This window comes from Microchirus variegatus (assembly GCF_963457635.1).
Source record: "Microchirus variegatus genome assembly, chromosome: 1".
Lineage (NCBI taxonomy): Eukaryota > Metazoa > Chordata > Actinopteri > Pleuronectiformes > Soleidae > Microchirus > Microchirus variegatus.
The window spans coordinates 11,576,064-11,600,365 of NC_139802.1; the positions used below are offsets into that span (position 1 = coordinate 11,576,064).

The 24,302-nt window shown below is 40.7% G+C and overlaps 3 protein-coding genes across 3 annotated transcripts; all 3 read left to right on the forward strand.

Moving 5' to 3' along the window:
* Window positions 1-1,035: 1,035 nt before the first annotated feature.
* Window positions 1,036-12,335, forward strand: washc5 (WASH complex subunit 5). The gene is made up of 28 exons (XM_083887911.1): window positions 1,036-1,236; window positions 1,563-1,708; window positions 1,797-1,881; window positions 2,018-2,118; window positions 2,564-2,756; window positions 2,842-2,994; window positions 3,740-3,853; window positions 4,308-4,479; window positions 4,622-4,749; window positions 5,010-5,139; window positions 5,409-5,521; window positions 5,875-6,041; window positions 6,351-6,426; window positions 6,550-6,660; window positions 7,067-7,207; window positions 7,710-7,790; window positions 7,947-8,048; window positions 8,253-8,432; window positions 8,601-8,725; window positions 8,842-9,004; window positions 9,141-9,243; window positions 9,328-9,407; window positions 9,544-9,647; window positions 9,885-10,014; window positions 10,470-10,566; window positions 10,873-11,026; window positions 11,161-11,248; window positions 11,449-12,335. The coding sequence occupies exons 1-28, from the start codon at window positions 1,051-1,053 to the stop codon at window positions 11,503-11,505; spliced, it is 3,480 nt and encodes a 1,159-aa protein (XP_083744037.1). The 5' UTR covers window positions 1,036-1,050; the 3' UTR covers window positions 11,506-12,335.
* A 411-nt stretch (window positions 12,336-12,746) lies between these two features.
* Window positions 12,747-16,468, forward strand: nsmce2 (NSE2 (MMS21) homolog, SMC5-SMC6 complex SUMO ligase; the record flags this gene model as incomplete). The annotated part of the gene is made up of 6 exons (XM_083889205.1): window positions 12,747-12,861; window positions 13,217-13,329; window positions 13,477-13,630; window positions 14,945-15,036; window positions 15,187-15,293; window positions 16,309-16,468. The coding sequence occupies 6 exons, from the start codon at window positions 12,747-12,749 to the stop codon at window positions 16,418-16,420; spliced, it is 693 nt and encodes a 230-aa protein (XP_083745331.1). The 3' UTR covers window positions 16,421-16,468.
* Window positions 16,469-18,861: 2,393 nt separating this feature from the next.
* LOC310936281 (protein LRATD2-like) lies at window positions 18,862-20,871 on the forward strand. The gene is made up of 2 exons (XM_083900314.1): window positions 18,862-18,989; window positions 19,250-20,871. The coding sequence occupies exon 2, from the start codon at window positions 19,432-19,434 to the stop codon at window positions 20,251-20,253; it is 822 nt and encodes a 273-aa protein (XP_083756440.1). The 5' UTR covers window positions 18,862-18,989; window positions 19,250-19,431; the 3' UTR covers window positions 20,254-20,871.
* The last annotated feature ends 3,431 nt before the right edge of the window (window positions 20,872-24,302 follow it).

The following is a 24,302-nucleotide window of genomic DNA, read 5'->3' on the forward strand; positions in this document are numbered from 1 at the left end:
ACTTCAACAAATGCTCATCTCCACATTTAAACTCCGTTTTTCCCAAAGCTTGTGTCCGGCGGCGCGTTCGCTAACAAGAATCAAACGCACCCAGCGGTACAGTCACATGGTTTGTCATGAGGAAGTAAACAGGGTAGGAACATCCAAAGAGGTGAGGCATTACCTCTTTATTTCACCAGAATCTAACACGATCGATTATTTATATTGACACACCACATCCCATACGTATTATTTTACTACGGTATATTTGTGTTTGTACGCAATGAGTTGTCGTTTGCAGCAATTCAACTACAAGTTGTTCGAAGACTGTCATGCTAACGTTAGCATGACAGTCTTCGAGTAACTGTTAATGTGGGACTTTATCGTAAGGATATTTAATTGTATGTGTCACGAAATATCTAAGTGTTTGTTGTATTCTATGTGTTCTGGTAAACAAATGTGTTTGTACTGACGTTGGAAGGGAGTAATATTAATACTCTGATGCATTTGCTAAGCTAAGATAATGATAACGTGTGTGTTCCAAATTCCAGATTTAAGATTCCTTCATTGTAATTACATAATGTAATTCCATACCTATGACACCAAAACACTTTGCCTTAAAATACAGGAAAGAATAGATCAAATTATAATATTATTTCCCAGTAGAATAGACCTACATAGAAAGTCATGATGTCAAAGTTGTCATAATTTAAACCATAAAGTACAAGGGCAAGAATGTCCCTTACATGAAGTGGACATTTAGTAAATAGCAAATTGAAATGATTAGACCTAGATACAAAGTCACAATTCAAATGGCATACCCCCATGTTGTGATTTAAATTAATTTGAAAACAATTGATTGTTTATCCCTTGTGTTTCGAGTCTGTCTACCATTTCTGACACTTGGGAGTGACAGTGGTGAGGCGTGGGGGTCCTTGATGAATTAACGACATATTCTTTATTCTTGTTTCTATTCTCTTTGTCAGCTCAGCTGTAACATTTACTGGAGAGAAAAACACACAGGATCAAAGAAAGAGTGGCTGCTCTGTGTCTCCTTCTCCTGCAGCCACAATGGTGGACTTTCTGGCAGAGAACAACCTGTGTGGCCAAGCCATCCTTAGGATTGTTTCCAGAGGAAATGCCATCATTGCTGAGCTCTTGCGCCTCTCTGACTTCATCCCAACAGTTTTCAGGCTCAAGGACAAGAGTGACCAGCAGAAATATGGGGACATAATCTGTGACTTTAGCTACTTCAAGGTACAGTGAAAAAAAGATTATACTTAAGATTATACATAACCTGTTGTCTGAGACATTTGCCTGAAAAACCAGGCACGTAATATATGCAAATGTTTGGAAATTAAAATATAAAAAGGAAACTACATTTCTCATATTGATGTTTGCAGAAGGTTGATATGTTTCATCCTATTCATCATCTTGAATGCCTGCTTAAGAATTTTCTGGCAATATCTAGTTCAAAAATGCATAGCTTTGCATGATTTATCTTTAATCGAAGTAATTGTACCACCTTACTTCCATTGTTGACAGTTTGGTGTTAAATTGAAAGTGACATGCTTCCCCGTCAGGGTCCTGAGTATTATGAAGGGAAGCTGGAAGCCAAAGCTGATCTTCAAGACCTGGATGAAGAGTTCAGAGAGAACAACATTGAGATTCTGTCGAGGTTCTATCTGGCATTTGAGAGTGTCCACAAGTACATAGTGGATCTTAACAGGTAAGACGGGACTTAGTTTGGTTCAATTCAATTAAGTATCTGTCTCGCAGGAGGATACGATACAATTTTATTTCCTTCTTTCCTTTAGATATTTGGAAGACCTCCATGAGGGGGTTTATATCCAGCAGACCCTGGAGACTGTTTTGCTAAATGAGGATGGGAAACAGCTTCTAGTGAGTGATACAGATGCAGTTTTAAATGTTCAATATTGTAGGATTAAGTTGTTATAATGCAACACTTTAATAATATTAACTAAAAAGACTTCACAAAGATTAGATTTCACTGTGTATTTTTTTGTCTTTCCGCCAGTGTGAAGCTCTCTTTCTATACGGAGTCATGTTGCTGGTTATTGACCAGAAAATTGAGGGGGAGGTCAGAGAGAGGATGCTGGTTTCTTACTATAGATACAGGTGGGTTTGTGACCTCTCCTTCTCTTGCTGCCACTTTTATTTATCAGCACCATCTTTCTGAGTGGAGTTTGCATGTTCTCCCTGTGTGTGTGTGTGTGTGTGTGTGTGTGTGTGTGTGTGTGTGTGTGTGTGTGTGTGTGTGTGTGTGTGTGTGTGTGTGTGTGTGTGTGTGTGTGTTTCTCTGAGTTCTCCAGTTTCCCCTTGCATAACCCACATGTGTTAATCGAACACTCATAGGTGTGAGTGTTTGAGTGGATGATTGTTTGTCTCTATATGTTGGCCCTATGATAGACTGGTGACCTCTCCACCCTCTCACCCTATGTTAGCCGCAAACCTTATGTGAAGAACAAAGTGATAGGCGATGAATGAATGAAAAGAACACTAACATTTTCATACTTAAATGCTATTCTCACCATTTTTAAACACACATTCACCATTTCTGTAGTGCTGCACGTTCATCTGCGGACTCCAACCTTGATGACATCTGCAAGCTCCTGCGTAGCACTGGGTATTCAAGCCAGCCTGGTGCCAAGCGACCAGCTAACTATCCAGAGAGCTACTTCCAGAGAGTTCCCATCAGCGCCCCCTTTATCAGCATGGTCATCGGGAGGCTGCGCTCTGATGACATCTATAACCAAGTACGAAACAGACAATTAACCCGGAAACAACAGATGTTCTTAGCTGGGTCTAAAATAATAATAAAAAAATCCTCCTGTGTGTCAGGTGTCGGCGTACCCTTTACCAGAGCATCGTAGCACAGCACTGGCTAACCAGGCAGCCATGTTGTACGTCTGCCTTTACTTCAGCCCTTCCATACTGCACACACAGCAGGCCAAGATGAGAGAGATTGTGGACAAGTACTTCCCTGACAACTGGGTAAGACATCTATCACTGAGCATCATCTTTGCCAACTCTGCACTGACAGAAGATTACAATTTTGAGAAATATCATGGCGTTTTCCATATAATGTTGTAGGATTTGTCTACACATACTCTTGTGGAGGCAGTGTACTACTTTTTTTAGGTAAACATGGGTGCACAGTGATTTCTGTAAATGTGCCAGCCTTAGCCAAAAGGCTGTTTTTCATCTGTAGTGCCTGGACAGATATAACCCAAAACCAGAAGATACAACATATTTTACAAAGCTATACAACATCAAGTTATAAAATAGTCTAATAGATCAAACCACAATAAACTCACGTATGCAGGTAAATGAATGCAGACTTACCAAGATGGTGACAGCTGACAGTAAAGGAGTTTTATGTGAGCACCTTTTCCCTGGTGTATCACAACAGGAAGAGCAAAAACAGACATCAAACACACTTGAGCCCCTAAATAAAAGCAACAATAAACACACGTTAGCATATAAATAGAAAGTACACCCTTCCCCCCAAAAAAACAACAAAAAATGAAAAAGTCACATCTCTTCACTTGTGTATCATAACAAAAATGAACAAACATTTTAGCAAAAGTTCCTCCTGCCTCTCGCATAAAACAACGCACAGCAAAGCTAATTTTGTGTAATTGTACATAAAAAATATTTAAAATTAATTAAACACAAACACACACATATCACGCATATTAATATTTGTCCTTTTTCCACTGAACCTGTCTATCTGCAGGTTATCAGCATCTATATGGGGATCACAGTGAACCTGGTGGAGGCCTGGGAACCGTACAAAGCTGCCAAGACTGCCCTCAACTACACTCTGGACTCTGCCAACATCAAAGAGCAGGTATTAAAACAGAAATATCACTTTCAATGTCATACATTGTCTCCAAGTTTCTTTTTTCTTTTTTAAAATAGTCCTTCAATATGTTACTCATTTGCATGCAGGAACTGATAACTGGGTTCACAGAAGTACGAAGTCATCAAGAGTTACTGCAGAATCTAAATTTAAACACAATCGGTGACTTTACAGAGACATTTCATACTTTTCTTGGAAAGTTAGTTAATTAAAAAAGGATGAATTTGTATGAACTTGAAAGAAAGTTAAGTTAAAAGATATAAACGTGTCCAGTGTGATGATCATTAGGGAGTAACTGAATCGTTCCTGTTTAGCCTGCAGTACATGTCATACTCTCTAAAGGCCACTAGTGGGGGTGAATTTGTGATTTATCATCCAAGATGAAACATTTTCTTTTGACCACATTTCCCAAACAACACCACCATTAACTTGGTGTGATTAGGCCACTAGGTATGCAGCCAGCATGGAGTCCCTGAGGCCACAGGTGCAGCAGCTGCTGAAGGAAGGTTTCCTGAGGGAGGAAATCATCCTGGACAACATCCCCAAACTCCTCAACTGTTTCAGAGACTGTAACGTTGCAATTCGCTGGCTTATGCTGCACTCTGCAGAGTCGGGTAAGAATAGTTACTGAATACTGAATCAAGTAAATGATAACGTGTTGTTTGTCCATTTGTTAGTTCAGCTCAGGTTCACACATTTCATTGCTCCAGAGCATATTTGATAGAAAATAGCTAATACACAATATCTTTCTCGTAGCCTATGACCCAAACAACAAGCGACTGCGCCAGATGAAAGAGCAAGTTCTCAATGACTCCAAGTACAACCCCAGGATCCTGTTCCAGCTTCTGCTTGATACTGCACAGTTTGAGTTCACGCTCAAAGAGGTGAGAGCGTCTCATTATCACTAAAACCTAAAGTGAGCATTACAACGTGTGAAATTTTCAAAAGAATAATTCCAAAGTGAACCCAACTGTGTTTGCCACGGGGTGTGTTTGCTCCTCTGTTGTCTATTAGCATACAGCAACACAGCATATGGCCAGCCAGTCTGTCATTAGGAGAGGAAACAAATTTAATGTTGTCATTACACATCTCATCTGACTAATCCTTCCTCATCAACGAAGCATCTGTGTCGTCCCTCCTCCAGATGTTCAAGCAGATGCTGTCGGAGAAGCAGCTCAAGTGGGAGAGTTACCAGAAGGAGGGATCAGAGAGAATGACTGAGCTGGCTGAAGTCTTCTCTGGCGTCAAACCACTCACCAGGGTGGAGAAAAACGGTGAGACAGTAGAAAATATAGATAGAATTGTGAAATACAATGTCAAATTGGGTTTTAACGTGATTAAGAAAAACGTCTGCTTTCTCACTTTCTCACATTGTGAAAGAAATTCATGAAACCTTGTGTAGATAAGGATTAAACGTACATCAGTCATATTTTAGTCTCGTTTGATTCTCGCATTAAAACTACAGTTTTCTTAACTACAACTTGCGAATCATGTTGTCATCAGTCTCTCTGCTGTTATCACACACCTATGTCACTCCTCACAGAGAACTTACAAGCCTGGTTCAGAGAAATCTCAAAGCAGATCGAGTCTTTAAATTATGAGGACTCTACAGCTGCTGGGAGGAAGACCGTTCAGCTCATACAGGCTCTTGTAGAGGTGAGCAAAAATAATGATCGTTAACTTATTTAAATGGCTCTCTATTTTAATGATTTCATATAATTTTTATTAACTGCTATGAAATGAGGGTCATGGGAAACATTCATTAAAAATTACAATGCAATCAGAGACATTTATTAAAAGTTACAGAGCAAGGAAAGACCATCAGCAGTAAATAAATGAGTGCCAGACTAGTTAGTGGTCATAAGAGATAAAATAGAAAAGGCATCAGACTCCACAATAGAAATACCTTTTTGGCTTGGGTGATTGCAGTGCTCTTACTTCCCCCTGACGTTCATGCTACAGACTGTTGTAAAATCATAAACTGACATTGTTTATCTCTACGTCCTCAGGTCCAGGAGTTCCATCAGCTGGAGTCTAACCTGCAGGTTTGTCAGTTTTTGGCTGACACCAGGAAGTTCCTGCACCAAATGATCCGCACCATCAATATCAAAGAAGAAGTCCTCATTACCATGCAGATAGTGGGAGACCTGTCTTACGCATGGCAGATTATTGACAGGTATCAGCTTGCTTATAAATATTAAAGCCAAATATAAATATAGTGCGAAAACAATAGTGTAATAATAATATCAATAAATACACCTGAATCATCTGTAAATTATTTTCCACACAGTTCACTTAAGTGCTTCAGTAATATCAGATGTTTCAGCATATTTTATACTAAATCTCCTGATTAGCATACTGTCTGATACTGTATGTTGTGTTTAGATTAGGAGTTGTTTTGACTTGACAATGTAATCCCATTGTGATTGTGTTTTATTTGTGCAGTTGATTTCACCATTTGTCTGGGTTATATTTTGTTCTGCAGCTTCACATCCATTATGCAGGAGAGCATCAGAATTAACCCGTCCATGGTCACAAAACTGAGAGCTACATTTCTGAAGGTCAGGACACATACAGACAGATTTTTATTAAAAAAGTAAAATAAAAAAAAATACCCCTCAATTCAGGCAAAAAACTTTGATGACTGTAATGCTAAAATAATTTCTTTGTGTTTGTGCAACCAGCTGGCATCTGCGCTCGACCTGCCGTTGCTCCGCATCAACCAGGCCAACAGTGCTGACCTGCTGAGTGTCTCACAGTTCTATTCTGGAGAGTTGGTGGCTTATGTCAGAAAGGTACATGACATTAAAAACATATTTCCATGTCAGCTTTTAAAGTACATTGTGTTTTTAAAATGTATTTATTTATTATCAGTCAGAGAGGGGTACTTATCTCTGGTGAATATGGTTTGATTACTTGAAAAAAATGTAGCTCTGCATGCTGCAAGTGATTGCTCTAAGTGTGCAGTCACAGTCACAGTCGTGATACATGTTCCCACAGCCATCTGTTTGATTAATGTAACCAAGAAAAACCTGCTCTTTCCTTCTGGTGTCGTTTACCACGCGCTATGCTACTTTATGCTTATGCATGATTCCTTAGCCATCCATCCACAAGAGTTTCAGTTTACGCAGGCTCATACCATCTCCTTTTGTAGATTCTGATTCTGATTCTGATTCTGATTTCTTTTCCTCTTGTTCCCAGGTGCTTCAGATCATCCCAGAAAGTATGTTCACTTCTCTGGCCAAGATCATCAAGCTTCAGATCCACGACATCATGGAAGTGCCCACACGGCTTGATAAGGACAAGCTAAAGGACTACTCCCAACTCGGGGCCCGCTACGAAGTAAAACTAATGTTTGAAATAGTCACAGTTGTTGTTGAATGTTGTTCAGAATGTCACTGCAGTTGATGGTAATATGTCCTTGGATGTGATGCATATTAATACGTGTGTGATGAGAGGCCTGAAGTTGCTCTGTTTTGATGTTGACTCATCTTCACTATTTGAATCTGAGGCAATCACACGAGTTGCTATTACGCAACATTTTTTTCTTTCTAATCTCACGCACAGCTTTTGATGTGAAATACTAATTAGGAAAAGATATCTTGACATAGATATAGATTTTGTTGCAGAAAGTGACTCAATTTTAATTGCATTAATTACAATTTGTCACGGTGATATTAAATGGGCATATTTGAAAAATGCAAAAAGGATTTAAATAACGCTTCCACAGTAGTTAACTTTTGACTAGAGCCATTTGTAAAGTGTCTTTCTTCTTTGTTTTGAGACTTTGAAATGTTCACTTTAAGGTTTGCGTGACTAAAAATCCTGCTTCATGCGATTACAGGTGGCTAAACTCACCCATGACATCTCAATTTTCACTGAGGGCATCCTGATGATGAAAACCACTCTTGTCGGGATCATTAAGGTAGATCACGTGATTGTTAATATGTTTGCTATCTTAACCCCTAGCAGATGATATAATATTAATACTCAAGATGCCATTTTTGACAGGCATTGTGTGCAGTTCATCATTAAATTTCTGATATGTCTTTTACTTTGCTAACACACTGTGATGCTGTAGGTGGATCCCAAGCAGCTACTGGAAGACGGCATCAGGAAGGAGCTGGTGAAGAGGGTCGCTTACGCTTTGCACAAAGGTTTGATCTTCAACCCCAGGACTAAGGTCAGACATTTACCAGTTCATTGTTGACCATGTGCACACGTTTGTGAAACAATAAGTGTAATAACGGATGACTATAAAGTATTCATAGAACTGCCGTGAGGACATGAGTGCAACACAAAGATGTTCACAGGAATGTGTTTTAACTCACTCAAGTTATAAGTTATGAGAAGGAAACTAAACAAATATATACAATACTTCTCTCAGTCCAGTGAGCTGATGCCCAAGTTGAAGGACATGGCGGCCACCATGGACGGGTTCTACAGGTCGTTTGAATACATCCAGGACTACGTCAGCATTTATGGCCTTAAGATCTGGCAGGAGGAAGTGTCACGCATCATCAACTACAATGTGGAACAGGAATGCAACAGCTTCCTCAGGACCAAGGTCAGTCATTAAACCAACATGATGTTAATAGCTTTTGAACACATCTGTCAACAGTGAGCCTACATCAAAGTTTCCTCTCTGTAATGCACAGGATATGCTCTGGCTATTTCCTTTTTATTCAGTAATAGAATTGTGTTGATTGATGGAGTGATTAATTGGTTCTTTCAGATCCAAGACTGGCAGAGTGTGTACCAGTCCACCCATATCCCCATACCCAAATTTTCCTCTGTGGATGAGAGTGCCACTTTTATTGGTCGTCTCTGCAGAGAAATTCTCAGAATCACCGATCCTAAGTGAGTCTACTTAAGTATAACAGTGTCTCTGAACTTCAGTCAAATGATTGAGCTTTGGTCATATCTGTAAATACCAATCTGTGCAGTATTTATAAGCTCATGTGTCCTCCTTACAGAATAACGTGCTACATTGACCAGATGAACACGTGGTATGACTTGAAGAGCCACCAGGAAGTGACCAACAACAGGCTCTTCTCTGAGATCCAGAACACTCTGGGTACCTTTGGCCTAAATGGACTGGACCGTCTACTCTGCTTCATGATTGTCAAGGAGTTGCAGGTAATTAGCCCACAAAAATGTGTCTCAGTCATATCTGATATAACAGCCTGTTAGAAACTTAACTGTATCTTCAGTGTATATTCTGTGTCTTGTCTCTGCTGGAATATAAAGATAATTAACATGTTTCTCCCATAAGAACTTCCTGACATTGCTTCAGAGGACAATTCTGAGGGACCGGGCAGTGTTGGATGTCTTAAAAGCAATGCTGGGTGCTGTCAACCCAGTTCAGGGCATTGTTGGTAGGTGTTGATTCTGGGAAATCCCATGACCTACCTGGATGTTTTTACTTCTTAATACATTTAATAATTTTTTTTCTCCAATAGGTAATGCCAGCAAAGTTTACGGCAGTGCTGTGGCCAAAACACAGAAGATCTGGGGCACATACCTGGAAGTCATCATGAAGGTACTTGTCCATGTTATTCTTTCATCTTATTTGGCAGAAAATAAAAATAATTAACACCCTTAGTGGCGCTCAGCTTTTTAATGAAGACAAATTGCCATAATAATAATTAAATGTTGAACACTGGTGTTTGTTTTAGGTTGGTCAGATGCAGATTCTCAGACAGCAGATTGCTAATGAGCTGAATTACTCCTGCAAGTTTGACTCCAAACACCTAGCTGCTGCCCTGGAGAACCTTAACAAGTCAGTCTGTATTACGAAATGCATAAAATGGCAGTAATAACTGTGTCGCAGTGTAATTATTGCTCTTTGTGTTATGTGTTTCAGTATAATACAATGATATAACAATGCCCCTGAAATTTGCCTCAAGAGAAACATGTGTAACATTCCCTAAATCAAGCAAAAACAGTGTTTGATGGATGATTATTGCTCAAATTCAACTTTTTTCTAATCAAACTTTATTTTTTTTAATCAAACAAGGTCTCTGCTGGCAGACATTGAAGCTCACTACCAGGATCCATCCTTGCCCTATCCTAAAGAAGACAACACTCTTCTTTATGAGATCACTGCCTACCTGGAGGCTGCCGGCATTCACAACCCTCTCAACAAGGTGTGCGGTCTATGGCTCTTTCCTCCCACTCAATTTTTTTTCCCCATTTCATTCTCTACCACTTACATTTTGAGAGCCATTGGGGGAGATGCAGCCAATTTTAGCTGACCGTGGGTGATAGGTGAGCTATGCTCTGAGCAGTCTGCCGGTTCATCACACGGCCAACATAAAGAGACAAACAACCATTTACACTCACATTCACACCGACAGTCAATTTAGAGTCTCCAGTTCGCCCTAACCACAATCTGCATTTGGTAGCATGACAGATGATGATGATGAGTACGCAAAGAAAATCCACACACACATAGAGGGAGAATGTACAGGTTACATCCACATTACGGAGAATTCTTGTTGAATGGCAACAGTTTTTCCTGAGCTCATCATCATCACTCTCTCTGTTGGTTTTATATCGAAGGATGTTCTAACCATTCTTTCCTGTTAAATTCCTTCTACAGATCTACATCACAACCAAGCGCCTACCTTACTTTCCCATCATCAACTTCCTGTTCATTATTTCTCAGCTGCCTAAACTTCAGTACAGCAAAAACCAAGGTAAGTTTTTTTCTTTCATATTGATTTTCCACATCACAGCACTTATCAAGCTATTATTATTGATGACTTATTAAGTTGTACATGTTTGAGTGGAACAGGTAAATCAATGTCTCTTTTGCTGTGTTTCCATCATGGTGCGGTTCGGTTTGGTACATTATGGTATGGTTTGGGATGTCATGGTAAAGTCCTGGCTTGTGTTTGAACTGTGGTGTTTTTTTTCATTAATTGTAAACATGACTCATGTACAGTATGTAAGGCTGCATGACCTGGCCTTTTCACCATATGGACAATGTCTTGTTTTCCCAGGAATGACATGCAAAAAAGCCACAGATCCAGTTGACTGGCCTCCACTAGTGCTCGGCATGCTCACCCTTCTCAAGCAGTTCCACTCCAGATACACGCAACAGTTCTTGGCTCTCATTGGTCAGTTCATCCGCTCAATCATGGAGCAGTGCACAAGGTAACCAGGAAGTTCCATCATTTAACACATTTATTTGTTTTGATGATTGCTTGGTCGATTGTAATGTTGTCTTGAAATGTTTCATAGATTGGATTTATGAATTCACACGACATGCCTTTTTAAATGTATTATAGTCAGAAGATCCCTGACATGCCCTCTGATGTGGTGGGAGCGCTGATGTTCCTTGAAGACTATGTGAAGTACACAAAACTGTCGCGCAAGGTAAGGCAGCTTTCAACACTGCTGCTAGTAAATGCTGTGAAATATATTTTTTAAAACACTACTGTGATCCTCAAGAAATTATAAATTACATAGCACAATGAAAGTGACAAATATTCACATTTTTGCCTTGAATTTTACTGTATGTACTGATGGATGAGAGATCGAATTCTACTTATTCTGTTATATTATGCGTTTTTTAGGTGGCTGAAGCCCATGTGCCGAGTTTCATCTTTGACGAATTCAGGACAATTCTGTGAAGATCTGGATGAAGCACTTCCTCGGATAATTATGCTGCCATAGGCTTGTTTCACAGCAGACCGACTGACTCACAGTATTACGATTAAACATGAATGATGGGTCTGTTCCAGTCCACCATGACACCGACTGTGAGCAGTGCATGTTTCACCAGCAAGGAGGTCAAATATCATTAAGCCCTGTTCACACTATGAAATGTTTTGCCCTGAAATCCACTGACTAAGACCTGCAGATGCTCGCCTCACATGCTAGAAATTTGAGAGACCAGGACAAGATGACAGCAGCTGAAACATGAACTGTAATACAACAGCGGGTCATTGGCAGACAACACCGCTACCTTATAAATGGAAAGGTCAGCGTGGAGACATGAAAGTGAGCTGAATTAAGTCTAGTTTTCCCTGATTATTCTGTGTGATGCAAAATGGAATCACTTAGCAACTCCCTCAGAGATCACTTCTGTAATGTAAACTCACAGCAAAGGCTCTTGTAGTGTGGGATACACAAATATCCTCCAATTTTGAAAGTCACATCTCTCAATCCTGGTCCTGGGGACCAACTGACCTGCTTGTTTCCCTTCTCCAACACACCTGATTCCAATGCTCAGATAATCAGCAAGCACAGCAGAACCTGATAATAACTCATTTATTACATGGATTTAGAAACCCTGATGTAGAATGGATTAACATGGTCAGAATGTCTTCTGTGAAAATGCCTATTGAATTGTTTACTTACATTTCATTCTTTAAATGTCTTAATGCACTAATGAGAGATTGTACATAGAACTCTGAAATTGTCTATGAATTCATTTGCCAACTACGTAGATTTTCACTTTGTGCCATTACTAAATAACATTCATTAATAAATACTGTAGTTCATAATATGTTGTTGTTTTTTTTGTCTTCAGTTGATTTTTTGATTTTAATGTCAGGGCCTTTACTTTGAAAACAAACCCGGAAGTCGGAACTTTGATGAGGACTGTTGTCAATTCAGTTGCCTTTTCGCGCGTTTGTGTGTTCAATCTTACACGCGTGTCATACTTTACACTTGTATATTTGTAAGAGCACTAACGAGTCACTTTATCGTGGTTTACACGTTAAACCCTTAAGACTTTTTGCGCGTTAGTTTTCTAGCTAAGCTAATAACAACCGGCAGGTGACGGTAGCAGGCTAGGCTAACGGCTAGCGGATGGTCAGCTGAAGTTTGCTGGTTGTGTTTTTGGTGTCTGTTTTTAAAACGTGTCGTTATGTCTCTGAGCGCCGTTCACGGGACTCTGTCAAGCCTGAAGTCATGTCAGGCAGACGTCGGGACAGCAATGGACATAGTGACAGATGTTGCGATGGACCTGGCGGAGGCGCAGGGTAAGTTGTTCAGTCGGTTAATGCTGTAATCATTTTTATTAAACATGGGTTTCATTTTGACCGTGTGTCTGCCTGTTAAAAAGGTTGTGGTGTTATTACGTTGTTTCGTGCATCACAGTAGGTAGGATACAACGTAGCACCTCCACCGAGTAAAGTACTACTACAGTAGAAGTATATAAACACATAATAAGTTTATGATATGAAGTAATAGCAGCAGCAGTGAACACTATTATTACTGGTTAGTTGATTGATACCTGCAGTATCTTCATGGTCCCACCAGGGGGCTACAGCACACTCTTTGGGAGTCACTGATAAAGGTGAAGGACTTTGTTGTGTGTGTGTTTGTGTGTTACAGATGAAGAGATGAACAGTGGCATCAAAGAGATGGAGGCTATGATTCTGGACTGTGCCAGGCTGGACAGAGAAATCAACTGTTTTATCGATGTGGTGCAACAAGTTACAGCTGAGGTGAGGCCGAGCTGACGCATAAGTGGAAAATATGTTCATCTCCATACTAATAGGTTAGCCCAAAGATGCATTTAAAGAAGGGTCCAAAGAGAGAATGCTTAATGTATTGAACTCATGGAAACAACAGAATATATTTCCATCCTGTAGGTTGCCTCACAGCAGCCAGAGGCCATGTTTGGCCTGTCTGCTAAAGTGAGTGAGAAGTTCACTGAGAGAACAGCCAGACTCTCTGATGCTGATCTGCACCGCCACCAGAAAGTATTAGCCTTCAATGACAGCATCAAGAATTCTCACAACACAGGTGAGTTTGTGCCACAAGGATATGGAGTAGCCATGATGTGGAAAAAAAAATATTGGACTTTACAAATAAGTACTATTACTAGGGCAGCAACAGTAATATCATCAACAGCAAAGTCATGATGTTTCACAAAGTCACTCTAATAATAAACATAATTTCTCAAGCAGCTTAACCAGTGCACTGAGACACTGTAGACAAAACTGTTATAAATATCACTTTTCTACATGTTTAATCATTTTCTTCTGGCCTTTGGTGTGTGTGTGTGTGCGTTTGTGAGTATTATGCACTGCAGCCCTGGGCATAGGGAACTCGGGGCCCTCATAATAAAATATGAATTATATAATATAAACCTGCCTTAAATACCTGCTGCAGTTGAGTTATTATTTATGTGCTGTGGATTGAGGACTTTGACAATGGCTGCCCTTGCAGGAGAGTTCAAAGAGATAGTAAATCAGTGATTGTTTTTTATAAATACACCCCCCCCCTTTATTATTGAAAATAAAGGTGCCCAGCACCCCACAGCAGTAGTTTCCTGCTCCTTTTGTCATCTTCTTTTCCTTATTTAAAGAACAGGCTCACTCGGACAGTAAAATGCTTTTTCAGATGACTGAATTTCATCAGATTATTCAGTGAAAACTGTGTGGAAATACAGTCTAATGTGAGATCTTTACATGCCCAGTGAATGTATATAGAGTATATACTGAGAAGGTTTAACCCATTGTATATCATCATTTAACTGAGTGTGTAACCAAACCTACTTCTGCATGTTCTTTTTGAGGTGTTTATACATATTGTATCTTGCATGTCTCTTTCAATAGGCTAGCATCAAAGTTTATAAGCTAATCTGTTGCTTTGTGTCATTGCCCTTAGGCTTGGCTCGCATTCAGGAGGCAGTATAGAGTTTGCTTAATACCCCGGGCCCAGAATGACCTTTGAGTCTTTGATAGATGCTGCCGCACTGGCACAACAACCATAGATCTTGTGAACTTGATACATGGATTAAATAGACAAGAGGGTGCTTGATGTGTGTGTGTGACTGACGTATCTGTGCGAGTGTATCAGTAACTGTATTCATTTACGGGTGTAATGTCTTAAGGCTTCACATTTTGTTGTGGAGTTTGTAAATTGTAAAATCATAGGTGATAAAGTTTGTTATTATTTGACAACGTATCAGGGATTAGCTCTGAATCTATGATTGTCATACATCTATCCATCCATCTTACCTGCTGCATGTTCTCCTGCCATCTTTTCATCAATCCAGCTCATCATCGATTACCGAGATTAGGCTTAAGGAAACTTTATGTTGTGTTCTTTCAGCCAACCAAGAGTCGGCTGATAACATGGAGGAGCTCGATGAGGACATCGCTGTCACACAGAGCCAAGTCAACTTCACCTGTCCACTCACACAGGTATATACTGCTGCAGTTTCTCATGCTAGTTTAGTTCATATGAATCGATCTTTTTTTCATTTCAGATCAGTAACTAGTCTCTTACAATAACATATTCAACATGAAGACCATCTCAATTTTATGTTTTTGATCTGTGTATCTGTATTCAAGGTTGAAATGGAGAACCCAGTGAAGAATAAGAAGTGTAGCCACCACTATGATGAAGCTGCTATACTGGGCCTGATCAAAACAAGAAGCAACCAGAAAAAGAAATGTCGGTAAGTCACTCGTCCTTGGAGAACTGTTGGATCGTAGAGTGGGGTTGTGCAGCTGCAGTCTTCTGGCGTGGGTCCAACATTCTGCCTTAATTTACATGTTCTTTATTATACTGCTTTGATGCTGTAGTCAAATTAAATGTGACTGATCCTAGAGGAAAACTGATGAAATCCCAGTGCTTGTTGTTATTTGTCATTGCCTATATTGAATCCTGACTGCTGTAACCGTGAACAGTTTACATCTACAATTAAAGCAGCAATACCTGAGAGGGCTTTTCTTAATTAGTTGTATGACTTCAGGTGCAACAGCACCATAATATCACAGCAATGATTTGTCCATCATCACTCAACTTGCCATGGGCAACACCCACCAATGCCAATAAAACACTGCTATAGAAACTAATATAGAAAAGTTAACCAGGCATTTGACCACATAAATGGCTAATAGAAAGGGCATTAGGACCTGAATAACTTTTCTTTTTACAGATAATACAACTGTAGTGCATAACATTTGAATATTAACAGCTTCTCAGCTCCATACAGTCTCTCTTTGTCATTATAAATGATTTGGTATGATTTGTTTCATATAGAGAGTAGGAATCAACAGCAACATTGCACCAGTAATGTGTGACGTCTGCAATTAGGTTTTGAGTCTGACTGATAACACAAACCCCCACATCAGGTTTCAGAAGTGAGTTCTTCTGCTCATAAAACAACCCAGTCTTTCAGTCGTTTGACAGGACAAACGTATGTCAGAGTTTGACAGTTTGACAGGCGTTTTCCTCACCCACCCCTTAACTGCTGGTGTACACACAAACAGCCCCTCAGTCAACTCTGACGGTACGGCTTGACAGGGCCCATTTTCAGGTGAAGGAAGCAGCATACAAATAATGTAAAATATTTTCTCTTCATAAAGGCTAAATCGAGGCAGAATAATAACATCTAAAACCACCAAAAGGTTTGCAGCAAGAGCTCTGTTTAATATTCCAAGGGTGTCTTACCTTCTCTTTTCCTTTAGCTGTCCTGTGGTGGGCTGTGGAAACACTGATGTGAAAGCGACAGACCTCATTCCTGACCAGATTCTGAGGAGAAAGATCCAAAACCAGAAGAGAAACAGCAATCGGACGTAGTGCGCTGAGCAGATGGGTAATTTATTGTTGGACTCATTCCCCTGCAATCAGTTGTATAGTTAGAATAGTAGTAGTAGGATGTTTGTTTTTTTCTCTACTCTTCTGTCGTGAACCTATGTTGGACAGTGTTTATGAACAATGTACAGTTTTTGTTAATGATTTGTTCCTCGGGAGAACTATCCAGTCAAATTTAATTCTTGTTTCAAGGCGACAGCCTTTGTTTTTGTACTTCAGTCTTCTTGTAAATAAAAGCTTCAAACTTCATTAATGCATTGCAGTCACTTCTGTAATTAGGGGCACGGGTACATGATGCAGTAATTTGAAAACGCCACAAGAGAGCAGCCTCTGCATGAGAACACAGGGGTAGAGAGGTAGAGGTGTTTGATCCTCCAGTCAGTCAATGAACCCCAAATTGGCCCTGAAGGCTGTGCCAGCTGTGTGTTCATGGATTATGTTATGGAGAAGTAATATGCAGTAGATGGAGGTGCTGTATGAATGTGAAATGTTGTGAAAATGGCATTGGACAAGAAAAGAGCTGACAGTTTACCATCTGGTCAAAAGAACAGAGGAAATTAATTATAAATAAATTATTAGTAAATTGTGACCACTACTGGTCCCTAAGGAATCCAGAGTCACTTCATCAGTATGTATAGACTATCAAACATTTTGAAATCCATATCTTTTCAAAAAGATGGCTTTTATAACTGTTACCACACAAAGATCCTGGGATAATAGAAAATCTTCAAAACACATTTGTTTTTTAAATGAGCCATAAACAAATGACTCTTTAACATCTGTGGGAATGCATTTGTGTGTGATTAAAGCTCTACTTTCCTGCCTGCTATCCCTCTCTGTGAGTGGTCTTTTGTTCCAAAGAGCAACAAACAAAGGCTGTGTTCAAATGGAACTATGTGAAGCTAATCTTTTAATAACCTTGCATCAGGCATTTTAAACAAGTCTTAATTGCTCTCCCCCTCCACAGAGTGCGTCATGCAAGGCTAAGAGCTTTTTGCCAATGAAGATATTAATTGGCAACAAAATGATCTGGCTAATGTTGATTCATTTATTGCTCGACTCCGTTCCACTTTGAATCACCATGCTGGAAATTCTGTCTTGATTACTGCACAACATGTTCAGTCACAGGTAATTTTACATCAATGGTTCAATTTGTAAAATGTGCATCACTGTATCCTCCATATGACAGTCAAAGCCATTACGTTGTCGCTCTGAGGTCTTGGTGCTATAGTTGCCTGAGTCACTACGTCTCAATTTCTGGCTCGTCCAAGGAAATGTTTCCTCCTGCGAGAAAAGGATTTAGTCAGACTACATTCCTGACACAGGAATCCGAGTTGGAGTGATAACAGCTGGATGTAGAGCAGTGTTTCTCAGGACCCACTGCCCTGCATGTTTTCGAAGTTTCCCTGCTCCAAAACACACCTGAATCAAAAACGAATGGCTCGTTGATAAGCTGATCACTCACTGTATCAGGTGTGTTAAAGCAGGGAAACGTCGAAAACATGCAGAGAGTGGGTCCTGAGGACCAGGATTGAGGAGAAGAACAGTAAAGGTCAGGTAATAATAGACACTCTCTGATCTCTAGTTTGAGCCAGGTATCTGCTTTCCTTATGCTGTTTTGTGGAGCTGAATCCAAAGGTTTTGCCACACCCATCAGAAAAAAGCAGCGTGGCCTCTTGTGCCGCTTCAAAAGTTGACAGACGTCTTCTGACTTGTCAAGGAAACCATGTTCTATCTGCGGCCGCTCGCAGCACTTCCTTCTCTGAGGTGACGCGTTTCCTTTCAAGCTGGCTATTGATGTGCTAAAAGTAGCAGCCAAAGTAGTTGTTTTTGGCCTTGCTGGTTATTGTATGTCTGTTCAATACTGTGATCTTTAGCCTTTTGAATAGAATGATGTGATAGATAGAATGATTTGCCTTGTACATTAGCAAGCTTCCAGGAAGATAAACTTGTACAACACTTGTACAAACTTGTTATTGAAGTTTGTGATGAACTTGGATCATCACCCCCATTGTGTTCTTCCTGCCATTACTCCAGGACTTTTGTTTTGAAAATTATCCTAATGCTCGCAAACTAAAGCCACTTTATTGATAAAGTTGTACTGTTATTTTTGGATAGTTACTCTGTTTTGTCACATAACAATAACTACACGTTTTTCTTTGTGCGTTTATATTTTTGTTGAGTGTAGATGTATAGATGGTTATTTCAGTGAAAGCAAAATGTTTTAGTCTTAATATAATACATTTCTGAGCACCTTTAAGCGTAATTGGAGAGTGAATATGTAAATAGGGCAGAAAGGCGCACTGTCGCTTTAAATGGCTGCGCCTCCCAGTCGCAGTTACTGAATCCTGGTTGAGTTTCTCTGCAGCGTCCGTTCACTGACTGTGGTTTATACTACAGACAGTCAGTTCAGCGGAGCAGAGCGGAGAAAACCACACAGGAAGGAGGTGGAGGAGGAGGAGTGAAGCTGCTCCACACACACTCACACACACTGTGACACCTGCCCCTGTTTGCACCGATGTGACAGAAACTGCAGAGACGAGCTGAGCTGCAGGTGAGTGACTCCAAACCCCACGGACTGACTGACTTCACCCACATTACGTGAACAGGAATAATAGTTACTGTTTGTACTTGACGTAGCCAAACCTAAAAGTACACACTGCCGTGTGTAACGTGGCGAGTTTCGAAGAAACCGAGCCAACAGGTGCGTCAGGTCAGGTAGCACCTGTTGGGAATGTAGTTTGACTTTGAGAACAGTGAAGTCACAGCTCCGAAGTCACTGTTTCAGCTTCTGTGTTGTGTTTTTCTGTACAGGCGGACTGTTAATCTGGAACATAATGCATCTGCAGCTGGACATGGATTATTGGCACGCGTCTTGGCCGCGTTGGATTTAGTTAAGACGCTCCAGAGTGCTGCGCCTCTTTCTGTCTCCTCCTCCGTCAAGAACAGGTGGATCCTGTTTCTTTGCTCAGCTCTTACATCCACCTGTAACCTTTATGGGGAACCAGGTGGAGAAGTTGACGCATTTAAATTACGCAGAGGTGCCAACGTCGGACCCAAATGGGCTCGACTTGGACGGCGACGGACCGCGCATTGGCGTCTCTTACATTTTCTCCAACGACGACGACGACCAGGACGAGAATTTGGACAACTACTCATCCGACAGCCACACCGTGAACCATGAGGAGAAGCCATTCGACCCGCAGGACGAGCTGGAGTGCGCGATTTTCTACCGAGAGGAGTGCGTCTACGAGAGGAGCAGCGGAGCCGCGACGTACTCCGCCGAAAGCCTCCTGAACAAGTGTCGACCTGGAGACCTGCTGGAGTTTTTGGCCAGCGGACATTATCCACACTGGGCTGTTTACGTCGGCGAGTTCCAGGTGATCCATTTACACCGAGGAGAGATCAAGATCAGCTTCCTCACTGATGTGAGCCAGGGAAAACTGGGCAGGATAGTGAACGGCCTCTACAGGTACCGTGCGCTCCCAGTCGATGTGGTCGTGCGCCACGCGCGGGACTATGTGGGATCGAGGGACCAAGAGCTTTACTGGAGGAACTCTGAGTGCTTTGCCGCCTGGTGCCGCTTTGGCAAAAGGGAGTTCAAAATCGGAGGTGAGATTAGGATTGGAAAACAGCCATACAGGTTGAAATTGCGCTTTTCGGAGAAGCAGAACCACGTGTTAGAGTTTCAAAGCCTCGAGGACGTGATCATGGAAAAGAGGAGGAACGATCAGATTGGCAAAGATGCTGTGATGCAAGAGCTGGCCAATCACCTGAACGCAACACACGAAATTAAAGAGGAGCACTTTGTCAACTGATGAGTCAGCTGGTGAGAATCTGAGCCACGGTGGGAAAATCCACAGTTTCACTCTGACAAATGGAGCTGAAAGGTGAATGCTTCCATTTAGCCAACTGAAGACCTTTTGACCTGAGCCTGTGTGCATACACCACACTGTTAGAAGCATCTTTACTGGGGGGTTGAGATCTTGAATCAGAGGTAGAGACATCTGAGGTGCCACTTTGTGAAGCATATTAAAAGTGTCAAAACATAATTTTCACAAACATATTTCCATTTAAAAACGTTAAAAATGTCTGTGTACCTCACCCTAGATTAGTTCCTCTTCAAATAAGTGTGATTTTCAACGCCCTCCACCCAAGACCACGTGACTTTGAAGAATAATTGTCCACTACTGTGTTTCTAATCTAATGAGCCTTTTGCACAGATGAGCAAAAACCCCTCCAATGTACTTTTACCTGACCACAGTGCTGTACAACTCAGGCGCTGGAGACCAATACAAAGCAGAAACACAACTATAGCTTTTTCTCACTGTGTGTCAGCTTTGATGATTCCCTCCCTTCTTATGCTTTGTATCTGAGCATCGCACAGCTTTACCCACTCTTTTGTGAACATAGTAAATAGTGCACATTTTCTGATTCACCCCCTTTCAACAATTTATTTTTTTGAAGAAAAAAATGTTTGTATGAAGGAATATTGAAATAAATCTATATTTGAACAGTAAACGTTTTATTTTCATTGAAGAATTGTGATGGAGAAATATTTGTGCAACACAAATCTCGGGGAGGAAAAATCCGTGGTTATTCTGTTTTATCCGCACCCCGAGACCTTAATATAGCATTGGTTTGCCCTGCAACACAGGATGTGACACCAGCTATAACTCAACCATCACAATCCCAGTTTTTACCCTTCAGGAGCCACGGCTCAGTCTGCTCAACTAGAGTGAGACTTCTGCTTTCCTCTGGTGAGAGTTGAAGAGTGCTGGCTGCCCCTGCAGCTGCTAATGGCTGCCAGTTTTGCTCTGACTATTCGCCTCAGAGCTGCAGCCGCCGCCTCCAAATGTCATCTTTGTTTAAAGCTTATGCTAAGTTGTGTGACAACCTTACTGGACATTTCAGCTGTTTACACCTCTGCTGGCTGACTTTGTGAAAGTCAAACTGCAGGATACAAATGTTGTTCAGCCATATCTGGCTTCCCTTCCTTTCTCAGGAGTAGTGACGATGTAAGATTTTCGTGTGTGTGTGTGTGTGTTTGTGTGTGTAGAACCATGGAATTTCTCAACCTCAGTTTCTGTTTTTCAACAACACATTTTTGGCTGACTAAGGTATAGATAAAACGACTCCAGAATTAATGATTCAGGAGGTCAAAAATGTGGGTAATATTTTGATTTCAACATCTTAATGTCACAAACTCATACAAGTGTGTTCAGACACACGCACACACACACACACACAGGCTGCAAAGGAAGTTGCAGCAAGCTCTGGGGGTTGTTTTGAACTGTTTGAACTTTTTTTGTTTTGTTTCAGAACAGCTAATGGCTCTCACACAATCACTGAGTTACTTTTCCTGTTTGTCTTCCTTCTTCCTTTGGTAATATTTGCATGGAGATGATGTTGTAGTCATTTTGCTGCAGGTAATGTCCCACTGGGCCCAAAGCAGGATCATCATCATCAGCGCTGCTACCAAATAGGAACACTGTTGGAAACATTAGCATTTCTTCAATCCTCTGTGGTCTACCACTGTGATGAAATATGAATTGTGCCCATGTGTGTGTATGGGGTTTGCATATTTATGATAATCATTCTTTTTTTCTTTCTTTCTTTCTTTTTTTTTTTTAGCAACAGAAACTGAGCAGCACGGGGTGAAACGTTCAGTGTTGAAGCAGCTGCCGGTAGAGTTGTGTAACTGTGAATAGAATCATTTTTCATTGTGTGTGTGCCCAAACTTAAAATTATATTATGGTTATGTTCTGATTACAGCGACAATGCACGAATCAGATCTGATTCATTACTGATCAGCAGTGGGGTGCACTAGTGCAGGGGCCAAATTTGAAACACTTGACAATGAGTTTAAAATAATAATAATGATAATAAAAAAAAATAGGCACCTGGACAGAACTTTGGGTTTTACTCACTGAACTTCACATTTCTCCTCTGGGGATAAATTCCCACACAGGAACATCCTTTACAGTATAGCATCACTTTCCAAACGGCACTAAATATCATTTCCTTTAAGCACAGGACCACTGTCATGGAGGGGCGGTAGTGACTTTGATTGGAATGCTAATCCATAGGAAACAAAGTTGCAACTAGAAAAACACTCTTTTGACCATTGTCATTCATGTTGCAGGGCCACATATTGGATATATATCTGATCCAAGACGACATACTAAAATGACACAGATCTGATTTAAAATTTTAGAATTGGCAATCAGATTTTGTGGCACAGTCTGGAAAAAATCAGATATCACTCGCCTCAGTCTGGTAATTGGAGTCCACTGTGCTCTCTGCATAAAAATAAAACGTTCTGTTTAGAAAAGGCAATGAGCCACATGTGGAAATGTGAAGTTTTCTTGTGTTTACATTTAGTAAAAACACCAACATACAGAGTGGATTCTTGAGGTCTTGCAAACAAGTTGTACATTAAAAAAAAAAAAAAGTCTACTATTTTTCAAATAAATCCAGCATAATCCTGCATTATGTACAATCATGTCAACTTGCTGCCACTAACTGCTGATGGTTGCCAAAACAGAGACCCGTTTATAGAATATTTAACACCGCTGTTTTTCCTCGAGTGGCGAAACTTGTCACAGGATGCCTTTAATTTGGCCTATCGACACACACGCAGCGTATGTTACATCATCTGCCTCATATTCAAACCTGTATCATCCATGAAGACTTAGTTATTAATAATAATAACTACAACCATTTCAGAGAAAGGTCACAGTGAGATCTGGCACTGAAAGAACCCCGAGGTGTGACTGGTGAGTGATGTGTTTCAAAGTGTTTTAAACTGAAGCTGCAAAAGTGTGAAGAAGAGGAAGCTTTTGGTTTGACATGTTGGTTGATGGATGTCAGGCTTTTTGCCAGTCATTCTGTCGTTTACTTTCCTTTGTTTTTTTTTTTTGTTGTTGTTTTTTCATAAGTGGAGGAAAGCACACACCCTTCAGCTAAAACTGGCAAGACTACAGAGGTTGGGGACAAGCCAGAACGGGAATCAGACCCACCTTATGTTTACAAAGAGTCCTTATCTCCAAAGCATGTCTTCCCACATGCACTCGCGTCCGCCTGAACTGAAGAAACTGTGCCCATGAGGAGATCGTATCTAAGTGAGGCTAAAGGAAGAGGGAGTTAATTTAAGACATGGCCTCAAGCCACTCTTAAGATTTTTATCCATGTGAGACAAACTGTGTGCAGTTTTAATTTGGCTCATGTGAAGAATTTTTTGGTTATGTTCTTGAATTTCAAAGTGACCTCAGGGTTATTTTTAACTACTTTTCGGCCACTTGAACAGTTCACTAATGGCATGTGTAAGATAAGATAGTGAAAGTGATTCACCAGCCTTTGATTAACGGTATTATTGATACCGTTAATCCTGAATCAATCATCTTGCGGTAAATAGTGGAGTCGGAGACTCTGGTCACGTTGGTTCACTGTGAAATTATGAATTAGTTTTCCTCACTTATTAAAATCTATTAGTCATAGACGGGGAGGCGAGGAGCTGAGGGGGCTTTTTGTTTGTCAGGCCATTTCCACAACGTGCTCACCTGAATCATGTTTGTGCATTTATGTTTGTGTTTGGAGAGACAGCTCAATTTCCTGTGAATTAGAGACTATAATGCAACTCCAAAAGCACTTGTAACTATAAAACGAATGACTCTGCATTCATTACAAGTCATTGATCCACAGTGCTGCAATGTTTTTTTTTCGTTTGTTTTTTTTCATCCACAGCCTACCTTGCATCGGGTTAATAATTGATATGGGGCTCCCACCAGTTCAGCTTGAACTGGACTGTTTACTGTTCTTCCAGACTGGCGCTGCACTCTGATTCTTTCTTGTTGCAGCGTGGGGA

Coding starts and splice junctions, on each gene's coding strand:
- washc5 (XM_083887911.1), top strand. CDS start 1,051: ATGGTGGACTTTCTGGCAGAGAACAACCTGTGTGGCCAAGCCATCCTT. Junction 4,750..5,009: donor TTGAGTTCACGCTCAAAGAG/GTGAGAGCGTCT, acceptor TCCCTCCTCCAG/ATGTTCAAGCAGATGCTGTC. Junction 7,208..7,709: donor AACTCGGGGCCCGCTACGAA/GTAAAACTAATG, acceptor ATGCGATTACAG/GTGGCTAAACTCACCCATGA.
- LOC310936281 (XM_083900314.1), top strand. CDS start 19,432: ATGGGGAACCAGGTGGAGAAGTTGACGCATTTAAATTACGCAGAGGTG.